Source organism: Salvelinus namaycush, chromosome 4 (assembly GCF_016432855.1).
Source record: "Salvelinus namaycush isolate Seneca chromosome 4, SaNama_1.0, whole genome shotgun sequence".
NCBI lineage: Eukaryota > Metazoa > Chordata > Actinopteri > Salmoniformes > Salmonidae > Salvelinus > Salvelinus namaycush.
The window spans coordinates 1,583,685-1,597,199 of record NC_052310.1 but is presented as its reverse complement, the minus strand read 5'-3'; the positions used below and the strand labels follow the sequence as shown (position 1 = coordinate 1,597,199).

The window sequence follows — 13,515 nt, the reverse complement described above, 5'->3', positions numbered from 1 at the left end:
TGGATCAAAAGCCAAGCCTGCACAAATCAGGAGCTCTCCAGATGGAGGGTTGACCACATGTTGACAAGGGCACAACAGTAGGAGATGGTAGGCCTACATGGGATCAGACACAGCAGTCATTCAAATGTCAAGAATGCTTATCTTTTCCAGGCTATAATGAAAATGTGGTTAAAAGTCATGGAGAAGTAAATGGAAAATGTGTATGAACCCTTAAACAGTGAATAATCAGAGGTCTCTATATAGCATAACGTAATTTGTGAATTTCAGTGAACGTAGTCTAGTGGACCGATTTGGGAAATGACAGCTCCTGAACTTATTTCATCCCAAGTCAAGCACTGCTTACGAGCAATGATTTAGCTGATCGTTAGTTTACTGGAGGAAAGTTTGACTTACAATGACATTTGGTTCTCTTATGAATGCAGAATGTTCTGAATCAGAATATCAGACATTTGATATCAGTCATGGATGTTTAATGGGTATATGTGGGGAAGTAACACTAACATGTACAGTCAATTACAGAAACAAAAACAGTGTTTGTTCAACAAACATGTATAATAGAAAATAATAAGAAATCAGTATACTCCAGCCGGTACATACAGTATAGAAAAAAAAAAAGAACACTTTACAATTCAGATGCAAAATGAAACACACAGCTTGTATCTGATGATAAGTCGACCAGTGTAGTTTCTTCAGAGGTGTTAGATGCGGTCCTCATATTGAGACTTGTTCTGGAGGAGATGTGCAGCTAGAAATTCAATGGGATTATGAGGCCTGGAAGAGAAGAGCTAGGATTAATACAAATAAAATGTAAATAAAATTATATAATATCTTTATTGGTCCATTATACAGAAGCGTGTTGTTTTATTTGGCACAGCGTCCAATAATAACGAGGGCATTATTCAGTGTGCGAGTATCTATTCTTTATTTCAGTGCCCAGCCTAACCACACAACACAGGCTGATGTTGTGAGACTGGGGATATACAGCATAAGAGACAAGGAAAGGATATGTATTGGAGCCTGGTTCATCTATGTTTCTTCCTAGGTTGCTGCCTTCTAGGGTCTTTTCCCCCTAGCCATTGTGCTTCTGCCTCCGTATTGCTTGCTCTTTCAGGTTTTAGGCTGGGTATCTGTAAAGCACTTTGACGTAAAAAAAAGGACCTTATTAAATTTGATTTATTTAAGCCCACCGTTCTTTGGCTAACACAGAGAGCCCCTGTAGAAGGACTGGCACCACAGTCTGGTCCAGATATGCCCGTGTTGGGAGAGACTGAAGATCCACTTTCTGTTTAGACATCTTCTCTGTGTTGGACCTCTCGGTATCCTCGATCTTCTGGAAGGGAGGAGTAATGTAGAAGCATGTCAGCATGTATTTCCCTAGCTTCACAAGTTACCCATCATGTAGAGAGTAACATCAATGTCTATAACATGGGCTAATATTTCCCTAACCTCAGCTCAAGGCTTCATTCACTTTGAGGTGAAAACCTGTAGCAGAGGCTAATATTTCCCTAAAACAGTCTCTCACACACACCAGAATATGGGTTTACAGGAGACGTTGAATATGGCGATTCTCCTTTAAACCCAGGAAGCATCCATTCAACTTGCCATTCACCAGCTTTTCAAGCTTAATAATGTCAAAATATGTTCAAAGAATGGAGTTCCTCTGAGCAACTATCGTCATCACTGGAAAAATGTGTCTCCTAAATCTACTTACATGTAGCATGGCTGAAACAGATTATGAGTTAATACACTGTTGTTGTAGGTGATAAAAATCAATGACCTTTCCTGCTGCTGGATCAGCCGACCTGTGGGTGGCAGTAATGAGTGATTTTATTGGAGGTGCAGAAGAGGTGGATTTGACACATGCACACTTGGTCAAAAAATAATACTTTGAATTTTTCCAGACAAGGTATTTTTTTCCCGGGTGCATGTAACTTTTTATTTCATCCTTTTGTGGAAGTACATACCGGCCGTAACGGTAGCAATGACGCTAGTTGTTCAGCAAAACTCCATTCTTCGGTAAGTACCAAAACGTATTTGGACATTTATTAAGCTTGAAAATCTGTTGAATGGCTGCTTCCTGGGCTTAAAGGAGAATCGCCATATTCAACGTCTCCTGTAAACCCAGACGCGGATTCAACACACAGTACAGTAACTTACAGCTGTATGACTCTCCATGCTCTGATCCATGCCCGTGTGATCTGAATGTCAACAAAACACAATGTGAGTAAAAAGGGAAAAGGTGTTGATCAGGTATCCAAGTCAGGGCTTGAAACAAAGCGACTTAGCTGTTCTATTTCTATGATAGCATGGCATTAGTCTCTGTTCTGATCTAGGATGTCAAAGCAACCAACCATCTGCAGAAAACAGATGGAATTGATTCTAGTAGCTAGTCTCTGTCAGCTGTATATGACGACGGCGGGGTTGGGGGCGGGGTTGGGGAAGGAAATGACTTCACACTGGAAGAAGTTAAGCTACACTAAAGCCATCCTTAAGAAAAATACAGTTTACTGAACTAAAGTTACTTCAGGAAAAAACTAATAAAAATAACTATGAAAATAAAAACATAGATATTTACTACACAACAGAGGATAAAAAAAATGAACTATTAAAAAGCACCCTAAGGAAAAGCAAATCTAAAAAGGTGTCTTTTAAGATCTCTTCTAAACATGTCCACAGATTCAGCCCCATCAGGTCCTCTGGCAGGCTGTTCCAGAGGCTGTGGGCATAATAACTAAAGGCTGTCTCTCCATGTCTCTTGGCCCCCCATCAGGTTCTCTGGCAGGCTGTTCCAGAGGCTGGGGGCATAATAACTAAAGGCTGTCTCTCCATGTCTCTTGGCCCCCCATCAGGTCCTCTGGCAGGCTGTTCCAGAGGCTGCGGGCATAATAACTAAAGGCTGTTCTCTCATGTCTCTTGGCCCCCATAGGTCCTCTGGCAGGCGTGTTCCAGAGGCTGCGGGCATAATAACTAAAGCTGTCTCTCCATGTCTCTGGCCCCCCCATCAGGTCTCTGGCAGTGTTCCAGAGGCTGGGGGCATAATAACTAAAGGCTGTCTCTCCATGCCTCTTGGTCCGAGGCTTTGGGATAGTTAAAAGGCTGTCTCTCCATGTCTCTTGGCCCCCCATCAGGTCCTCTGGCAGGCTGTTCCAGAGGCTGGGGGCATAATAACTGAAGGCTGTCTCTCCATGCCTCTTGGTCCTAGGCTTTGGGATAGTTAAAAGGCTGTCTCTCCATGCCTCTTGGTCCTAGGCTTTGGGATAGTTAAAAGGCTGTCTCTCCATGCCTCTTGGTCCTAGGCTTTGGGATAGTTAGAAGGCTGCCTCTTGGTCCTAGGCTTTGGGATAGTTATAAGGCCAGAGGACCTGAGGGACCTACTGGGTACATAACTTAAAGCACGTCTGACATGTATTGTGGTGCACAATCATGGATTGATTTAAAAACCAATAGAATAATCTTCAAATATATTCTAAAACTCACAGGCAGCCAGTGCAGAGACCTTAAAACCAGTGTAATGTGTGCTCTCCATCTGATCTTGGTCAGTACCCACGCTGCAGCATACTGTATGTTTTGCAGTTGACCAATAGCTTTCCTGGGTAGACCAGACAGGAGAGCATTACAGTAGTCAAGCCTGCTTGTAATAAAAGCATGGAGGAGTCTCTCTGTATCAGCCCGAGAGAGAAACAGCTGCACCTTGGCAATGTTCCTCAGGTGGTAAAAAGCTATTTTGGCCACATTCCAAATATGTAATTCAAAATTCCAGCAACTTTACACAGCCATTGAAGACGAGTGGGACAACATTCCACAATCAACAGATTCATCAACTCTATACAAAGGAGGAGATGTGTTGCACTGCATGAGGCAAATGGTGGTCACACCAGATACTGACTGGTTCTGATCCAAGCAGCTACTTTTTTTTTTTTAATTGTCCTTATTTTTTTTCTAAGGTAGTATCTGACCAACAGATCTGTAGTCCCTTTCATGTTGAAATCCATGTATTAGTGCCCAATTTATTTACATTAACTGATTTCCTTATATGAACTGTAACACAGTAAAATCTTCGAAATTGTTTCGTTGATATTTTCTATATACATGTAACGTTAATTGTTCATTACTCCCCAACACTGGACAAGTCGCCAACTATGAGCTAGCTAATGTTAGCTTGCTAGCTACTCGACGTGGTCTCTAATCTTCGGTTTCTAAAAACGCTTATAAATCTGAAACCCGCTTCAAATAAATATTTGCTACATGATCTTAGGCGTTAGATATTAGTATAATCGTATCTTTGGTTACCTTCTGCCATGGTTTATGTTGGTTCCTAAATTGATGTCGCCGCCGAAACAACAAACAGCCAGAGAGAACTAACCGAGCAGTCGTCAGAAAATTAGGCGCTTTGATTGGCTATCCAAATTCCGGAAATGTGACTTTTAAAGGGCTAGTACTGGCATTTCTGAACGCAGTTCCACAGATTATCTATTATATTGACCAGATGCTCAAATGACCGCTCTAATAATGAAAATAAATGTCTTTAGAAATGGAAGGCAGTCGGGAGGACGCAAGATCAGGTGGGACCATTCCAGCCAATGAGAGGGCAGATATGCGCTTGAACAACGGGAAGATCTCCGATATAAAGTGTTTTTTTTTCTCAAAGTTGGCGGGATGTCACTTATCCTATTTATATCAGTACACTCGTAAGAACCTAAACATTACGAAACTTGTATTCGATTAAATAAGCCACAAGTAACAAATAAACCATTAAATTGTGTTTAATTAACCAAACGCGACACTCATTGATCTCCATACAAAAACTCGCCGCTTGTTGAGCGGAGGAAAAAAGTGAACTTGGAGAAGACAGATTTTGGGCCCAGTTATCCCCCTCGCTTCGCGTCTTCCCCCGTTATTTCTAAAAACAACGAATATTACATTACTTTTGGTATGCCACGGTAAACTTCCACACTATTTATCTACTGTCGGTGCTTATCGATTTACGTGACTGAAATACATTATATTTTCTTATATACACTTATTACCGTATTTAGGATCTTGTTTAAATGTTTGACAAGTGCGGTAGTTCCACGCATGCGTAACTCCAACTTCCTGTTCCAACAAAACACCGATGTCCTGCAACTGTGTGGACTGGGTCTTTACATTGGTTTTGTTATTATTGTAAAATAGACACGTTTACGATCATCTGTCGTATATAAAAATGGTTAGAGATATAATAATACATTGCTGAGGACGCTGACGCCCTTTTCTGGTGTATAGTTCTCTCGGTTTACTTCTGTATTTGAGAATCTGATGTAGCTAGCGACTGTAACTGGTTGTACATTATTTCACTACCATGTCGGCCAAAGTTGGAGCGGGGGACAGCAAGGACAACGGAGAAATCATTAGAAACTACCATAAACGAGCATTTGAATACATATCCGTGGCACTAAAGATCGACGAAGATGACAAAGGTTGAATGCATCTCCTTAACTTTAAAAAAAATATATATTGTATATGTTTATCATACATTAGCTTCGATGAATCCAAGAGAGTTTTACAATGTCAAAACTCTTGGTTGCATCGAAGCCAATCATACATGTTGTGTAACTGTATGCAAGCATATGCAATGGCACACTGGGAGTGTTTGTATGTCTGTCTTTCTGTCTACTCTCTCTCTCTGTGTGACTGAGCCTGTGGGTTTGTTATGGCAGGTGTCAAGGAGGAGGCAATCCAGTGGTATCAGAAAGGCATTGCAGAGCTTCAAAGGGGGATTGCTATTGAAGTCACAGGACAAGGTAAGCTAATTCCTACCTCATTATCTTTCAAGTTAATATCAGGTTGTTTGTGTTGTGGCTGTTGACCAGGTACCATCTTTCACTTTCACTTTAGGAGAACATAGTGATCGTTCAAAGAGGCTTCAAACTAAGATGATCAGCAATCTCACCATGGCAAAGGACCGACTCGCTCTTCTAGGTCAGCTCTCTGACGATGTTGAGAATGTTGTTTTAGATTGTATCACATCATGGTGACTTCCCATGCTGGTAATGTATGAGGCATGCTGCAGTCTTCATGGTGACTTCCCATACTGGTAATATATGAGGCATGCTGCAGTCTTCATGGTGACTTCCATGATGGTAATTATGAGGCATGCTGCAGTTTATCGTGACTCTCCATACTGGTAATATATGAGGCATGCTGCAGTCTTCATGTGACTCCATGCTGGTAATTATGAGGCATGCTGCAGTGCTTCATGGTGACTTCCATACTGGTAATATATGAGGCATGCTGCAGTTCATGGTGACTTCCCATGCTGGTAATTATGAGGCATGCTGCAGTCTTCATGATGACTCACCATACTGGTAATATATGAGGCATGCTGCAGTCTTCATGGTGACTTCCCATGCTGGTAATATATGAGGCATGCTGCAGTCTTCATGGTGACTTCCCATACTGGTAATATATGAGGCATGCTGCAGTCTTCTGGTGAACTTCATACTGGTAATATATGAGGCATGCTGCAGTCTTCATGGGACTCCCATGCTGGTAATATATGGCATGCTGAGTTCATTTCTGACTCCCATACTGGTAATATATGAGGCATGCTGCAGTCTTCATGGTGACTCCCATTCTGGTAATATATGAGGCATGCTGCAGTCTTCATGATGACTCACCATACTGGTAATATATGAGGCATGGCAGTCTTCATGGGACTCCACATACTGGTAATATATGAGGCATGCTGCAGTCTTCATGGTGACTTACCATCTGGTAATATATGAGGCATGCTGCAGTTTCATGGGGACTCATACTGTTGAATATATGAGGCATCATGCTGCAGTCTTCATGGTGACTTCCCATACTGGTAATATATGAGGCATGCTGCAGTCTTCATGGTGACTTCCCATCTGGTAATATATGAGGCATGCTGCAGTCTTCATGGTGACTTCCCATACTGGTAATATATGAGGCATGCTGCAGTCTTCATGGTGACTTCCCATACTGGTAATATATGAGGCATGCTGCAGTCTTCATGGTGACTTCCCATACTGGTAATATATGAGGCATGCTGCAGTCTTCATGGTGACTCCCATGCTGGTAATTATGAGGCATGCTGCAGTCTTCATGGTGACTCACATACTTGGTAATATATGAGGCATGCTGCAGTCTTCATGATGACTTACCATGCTGGTAATATATGAGGGCATGCTCAGTCTTCATGATGACTCACATGCTGGTGAATATATGAGGCATGCTGCAGTCTTCATGGTGACTCACCATACTGGTAATATATGAGGCAGCTGCAGTCTTCATGATGACTCACCATGGGTAATATATGAGGCATGCTGCAGTCTTCATGGTGACTTCCCATGCTGGTAATATATGAGGCATGCTGCAGTCTTCATGGTGACTTCCCATGCTGGTAATATATGAGGCATGCTGCAGTCTTCATGATGACTCACCATGCTGGTAATATATGAGGCATGCTGCAGTCTTCATGGTGACTTCCCATGCTGGTAATGTATGAGGCATGCTGCAGTCTTCATGGTGACTCACCATACTGGTAATATATGAGGCATGCTGCAGTCTTCATGATGACTTCCATGGGTAATATATGAGGCATGCTAGTCTTCATGATGACTCACCATGCTGGTAAATATGAGGCATGCTGCAGTCTTCATGGTGACTCACCATACTGGTAATATGAGGCAGCTGCAGCTTCATGATGACTCCCATCTGGTAAATTGAGGCATGCTGCAGTCTTCATGAGTGACTACCATGCTGGTAATATATGAGGCATGCTGCAGTCTTCATGGTGACTTCCCATGTGGTAATATATGAGGCATGCTACAGTTTCATGATGACTCACATGCTGGTAATATATGAGGCACGCTGCAGTCTTCATGATGACTTCCCATTGGTAATATATGAGGCATGCTGCAGTCTTCATGGTGACTTCCCATGCTGGTAATATATGAGGCATGCTGCAGTCTTCATGGTGACTTCCCATGCTGGTAATATATGAGGCATGCTGCAGTCTTCATGGTGACTTCCCATACTGGTAATATATGAGGCATGCTGCAGTCTTCATGGTGACTTCCCATGCTGGTAATATATGAGGCATGCTGCAGTCTTCATGGTGACTTCCCATGCTGGTAATATATGAGGCATGCTGCAGTCTTCATGGTGACTTCCCATGCTGGTAATATAGAGGCATGCTGCAGTCTTCATGGTGACTTCCCATGCTGGTAATATATGAGGCATGCTGCAGTCTTCATGGTGACTTCCCATACTGGTAATATATGAGGCATGCTGCAGTCTTCATGGTGACTTCCATACTGGTAATATATGAGGCATGCTGCATCTTTATGTGACTCACCATACTGGTAATATATGAGGCATGCTGCAGTCTTCATGGTGACTTCCATCTGGTAATATATGAGGATGCTGCAGTCTTCATGGTGACTTCCCATACTGGTAATATATGAGGCATCTGCAGTCTTCATGGTGACTCCCATACTGGAATATATGAGGCATGCTGCAGTCTTCATGATGACTTCACCATACTGGTAATATATGAGGCATGCTGCAGTCTTCATGATGACTCACCATGTGGTAATATTGAGGCATGCTGCAGTCTTCATGGTGACTCACCATACTGGTAATATATGAGGCATGCTGCAGTTTCATGCTGACTTCCATGCTGGTAATTATGAGGGAGCTCAGTCTCATGATGACATCACCATTGGTAATATATGAGGCATGTGGCAGTCTTCATGGGTGACTCACCATACTGGTAATATATGAGGCAGCTGCAGTCTTCATGATGAATCACCATGCTGGTAATATATGAGGCATGCTGCAGTCTTCATGGTGACTCCACTATGCTGTAATATATGAGGCATGCTGCAGTCTTCATGGTGACTTCCATCTGGTAATATATGAGGCATGTACAGTCTTCATGATGACTCACCATGCTGGTAATATATGAGGCATGTGCAGTCTTCATGGACTCACCATTGCTGGTAATGTATGAGGCATGCTGCAGTCTTCATGGGACTCACCATACTGGTAATATATGAGGCATGCTGCAGTCTTCATGATGACTTCCATGCTGGTAATATATGAGGCATGCTCAGTTTCATGATGACTCACCATCTGGTAATATATGAGGCATGCTGCAGTCTTCATGTGACTACCATATGGTAATTATGAGGCACTGCAGTCTTCATGAGACTCCAATACTGGTAATTATGAGGCATGCTGCAGTCTTCATGGTGACTCACCATCTGGTAATATATGAGGCATGCTGCAGTCTTCATGGTGACTCACCATCTGGTAATATATGAGGCATGCTAGTCTTCATGATGACTCACCATGCTGGTAATATATGAGGCATGCTGCAGTCTTCATGATGACTCACCATCTGGTAATATATGAGGCATGCTGCAGTCTTCATGGTGACTTCCCATGCTGGTAATATATGAGGCATGCTGCAGTCTTCATGGTGACTCACCATGCTGGTAATATATGAGGCATGCTGCAGTCTTCATGAGTGACTTCCACATACTGGTAATATATGAGGCATGCTGCAGTCTTCATGGACTTCCCATCTGGTAATATATGAGGCATGCTGCAGTCTTCATGGTGACTTCCAATCTGGTAATATATGAGGCATGCTGCAGTCTTCATGGTGACTCACCATCTGGTAATATATGAGGATCGCTGCAGTCTTCATGGTGACTCCCACTGGTAATATATGAGGCATGCTCAGTCTTCATGGTGACTCACCATACTGGTAATATATGAGGCATGCTGCAGTCTTCATGATGACTCACCATCTGGTAATATATGAGGCATGCTCAGTCTTCATGGTGACTCACCATCTGGTAATATATGAGGCATGCTGCAGTCTTCATGATGACTCACCATACTGGTAATATATGAGGCATGCTGCAGTCTTCATGATGACTCACCATACTGGTAATATATGAGGCATGCTGCAGTCTTCATGGACTCACCCTACTGGTAATATATGAGGCATGCTACAGTCTTCATGATGACTCACCATGCTGGTAATATATGAGGCATGCTGCAGTCTTCATGGTGACTCACCATACTGGTAATATATGAGGCACGCTGCAGTCTTCATGATGACTTCCCATGCTGGTAATGTATGAGGCATGCTGCAGTCTTCATGGTGACTCACCATGCTGGTAATATATGAGGCATGCTGCAGTCTTCATGGTGACTCAATCTGGTAATATGAGGCATGCTGCAGTCTTCATGATGACTCACCATGATGGTAATATATGAGGCATGCTGCAGTCTTCATGGTGACTTACCATGCTGGTAATATATGAGGCATGCTGCAGTCTTCATGTGACTCACCATAGCTGGTAATATATGAGGCATGCTGCAGTCTTCATGGTGACTTCACATCTGGTAATATATGAGGCATGCTGCAGTCTTCATGGTGACTACCATACTGGTAATATATGAGGCATGCTGCAGTCTTCATGGTGACTCCCATATCTGGTAATATATGGGCATGCTGCAGTCTTCATGGTGACTCACATACTGGTAATATGAGGCAGTGCAGTCTTATGGTGATTCCCATGCTGGTAAATATGAGGATGCTGCAGTCTTCATGATGACTCCCATGCTGGTAATATATGAGGCATGCTGCAGTCTTCATGGTGACTCCCATGCTGGTAATATATGAGGCATGCTGCAGTCTTCATGGTGACTCCCAGCTGGGATATATGAGGCATGCTAGTCTCTCATGGTGACTTCCCATGCTGGTAATTATGAGGCATGCTGCAGTCTTCATGATGAACTCACCATACTGGTAATATATGAGGCATGCTGCAGTCTTCATGATGACTCACCATACTGGTAATATATGAGGATGCTGCAGGTCTTCATGATGACTCACCACTGGTAATATATGAGGCATGCTGCAGTCTTCATGTGACTCACCTACTGGTAATATATGAGGCATGCTGCAGTCTTCATGAGTGACTCACCATGCTGGTAATATATGAGCATGCTGCAGTCTTCATGATGAATCACCATGCTGGTAATATATGAGGCATGCTGCAGTCTTCATGATGATTCACCATCTGGTAATATATGAGGCATGCTGCAGTCTTCATGGTGACTCACCATATGGTAATATAGAGGCATGCTGCAGTCTTCATGGTGACTTCACCATGCTGGTAATATATGAGGCATGCTGCAGTCTTAATGGGACTTCCCATGCTGGTAATTATGAGGCATGCTGCAGTCTTCATGGTGACTCCCATGCTGGTAATATATGAGGCATGCTGCAGTCTTCATGATGACTTCCATATGCTGGTAATTTATGAGGCATGCTGCAGTCTTCATGGTGATCCCATGCTGGTAATATATGAGGCATGCTGCAGTCTTCCTGATGACTCACCATACTGGTAATATTATGAGGCATGCTGCAGTCTTCATGGGAGAACTTCCCATGCTGGATATATTATGAGGCATGCTGCAGTCTTCATGATGACTCACCATGCTGGTAATATATGAGGCATGCTGCAGTCTTCATGGGTGACTCCATGCTGGTAATATATGAGGCATGCTGCAGTCTTCATGATGACTTCACCATACTGGTAATATATGAGGCATGCTGCAGTCTTCATGAGTGACTCCCATACTGGTAATATATGAGGCATGCTGCAGTCTTCATGATGACTTCACATGCTGGTAATATATGAGGCATGCTGCAGTCTTCATGAGTGACTCCACATGCTGGTAATATATGAGGCATGCTGCAGTCTTCATGATGACTCACCATACTGGTAATTATGAGGCATGCTGCAGTCTCATGGTGACTCACCATTGGTAATATATGAGGCATGCTTGCAGTCTTCATGTGACTCACATACTGGTAATATATGAGGCATGCTGCAGTCTTCATGATGATCACATACTGGTAATATATGAGGATGCTGCAGTCTTCATGATGACTCACCATCTGGAATATATGAGGCATGCTGCAGTCTTCATGAGACTCACCATATGGGTAATATATGAGGCATGCTGCAGTCTTATGATGACTCACCATGCTGGTAATATATGAGGCATGCTGCAGTCTTCATGGTGACTTCCCATGCTGGTAATATATGAGGCATGCTGCAGTCTTCATGATGACTCACCATACTGGTAATATATGAGGCATGCTGCAGTCTTCATGGTGACTCACCATACTGGTAATATATGAGGCATGCTGCAGTCTTCATGATGACTCACCATGCTGGTAATATATGAGGCATGCTGCAGTCTTCATGATGACTCACCATACTGGTAATATATGAGGCATGCTGCAGTCTTCATGGTGACTCACCATGCTGGTAATATATGAGGCATGCTGCAGTCTTCATGGTGACTCACCATACTGGTAATATATGAGGCATGCTGCAGTCTTCATGGGATCACCATGCTGGTAATATATGAGGCATGCTGCAGTCTTCATGTGACTTCCCATGCTGGTAATATATGAGGGCATGTCAGTCTTCATGATGACTCACCATACTGGTATAGATGGCATGCTGCAGTCTTCATGGTGACTTCACCATGCTGGTAATATATGAGTGGCATGGCAGTCTTCATGGTGACTTCCCATACTGGTAATATATGAGGCATGCTGCAGTCTTCATGATGACTACCATACTGGTAATAATATGAGGCAGCTGCAGTCTTCATGAGTGACTCACCATACTGGTAATATATGAGGCATGCTGCAGTCTTCATGGTGACTCCCATGCTGGTAATATGATGAGGCAAGCTGCAGTCTTCATGGATGACTTCCCATATGGTAATATATGAGGCATGCTGCAGTCTTCATGAGACTTCACCATAGCTGGTAATATGAGGCAAGCTGCAGTCTTCATGATGACTCACCATACTGGTATATATAGAGGCATGCTGCAGTCTTCATGATGACTCACCATACTGGTAATATATGAGGCATGCTGCAGTCTTCATGTGACTCACATACTGGTAATATATGAGGCATGCTGCAGTCTTCATGGATGACTCACCATGCTGGTAATATATGAGGCATGCTGCAGTCTTCATGTGACTCACCATGCTGGAATATATGAGGCATGCTGCAGTCTTCATGATGACTCACCATCTGGTAATATATGAGGCATGCTGCAGTCTCATGGTGACTCACCATGCTGGTAATATGAGGCAGCTGCAGTCTTCATGGTGGACTCACCATGCTGGTAATATATGAGGCATGCTCAGTCTCATGATGACTCACACAGTGGTAATAATATGAGGCATGCTGCAGTCTTCATGTGACTTCACATGCTGGTAATATATGAGGCATGCTGCAGTCTTCATGGTGATTCCATGCTTGGAATATATGAGGCATGCTGCAGATTCTGATGATTCCCCTTGGTAATATATGAGGCAAGCTGCAGTCTTCATGTGACTTCCATGCTGGTAATATTGAGGCATGCTGCAGGTCTTCATGATGACTTTCCCATG

The 13,515-nt window shown here is 43.2% G+C and overlaps 2 protein-coding genes across 3 annotated transcripts in view; one reads left to right on the top strand and one right to left on the bottom strand.

Annotated features, from left to right (window-relative positions):
- Positions 1–452: 452 nt before the first annotated feature.
- Positions 453–4,480, bottom strand: LOC120046052 (protein dpy-30 homolog). Of its 2 annotated transcripts, none has more exons than XM_038990970.1 (4): positions 4,291–4,480; positions 2,158–2,198; positions 1,188–1,327; positions 453–771 (listed from the first exon to the last, which is right to left on the bottom strand). In XM_038990970.1, the coding sequence occupies exons 1-4, from the start codon at positions 4,298–4,300 to the stop codon at positions 699–701; spliced, it is 264 nt and encodes an 87-aa protein (XP_038846898.1). In that variant the 5' UTR covers positions 4,301–4,480; the 3' UTR covers positions 453–698. The 2 variants fall into 2 exon arrangements, with proteins under 2 accessions (XP_038846898.1, XP_038846897.1); XM_038990969.1 differs by having other exon boundaries at positions 1,188–1,330; positions 4,291–4,466.
- Positions 4,481–5,082: 602 nt separating this feature from the next.
- The window catches only part of LOC120046051 (spastin-like), a 55,759-nt gene continuing 47,326 nt past the window's right edge, over positions 5,083–13,515 (top strand). Inside the window, exons 1-3 of the mRNA XM_038990968.1 lie at positions 5,083–5,456; positions 5,697–5,780; positions 5,875–5,958. Coding sequence (XP_038846896.1) covers positions 5,339–5,456; positions 5,697–5,780; positions 5,875–5,958 — 286 coding nt within the window. The 5' untranslated portion in view covers positions 5,083–5,338. The remainder of the gene's footprint in view (positions 5,457–5,696; positions 5,781–5,874; positions 5,959–13,515) is intronic.

What these genes read in the sequence shown, in the direction of transcription:
- LOC120046052 (XM_038990969.1), bottom strand. An exon ending in GCATGGAGAGTCATACAGCT is followed by an intron (nt 1,331 to 2,157) that starts GTAAGTTACTGT and finishes CCTCCCTTCCAG; the next exon opens with AAGATCGAGGATACCGAGAG. An exon ending in TCTGTGTTAGCCAAAGAACG is followed by an intron (nt 772 to 1,187) that starts GTGGGCTTAAAT and finishes CTTCTCTTCCAG; the next exon opens with GCCTCATAATCCCATTGAAT.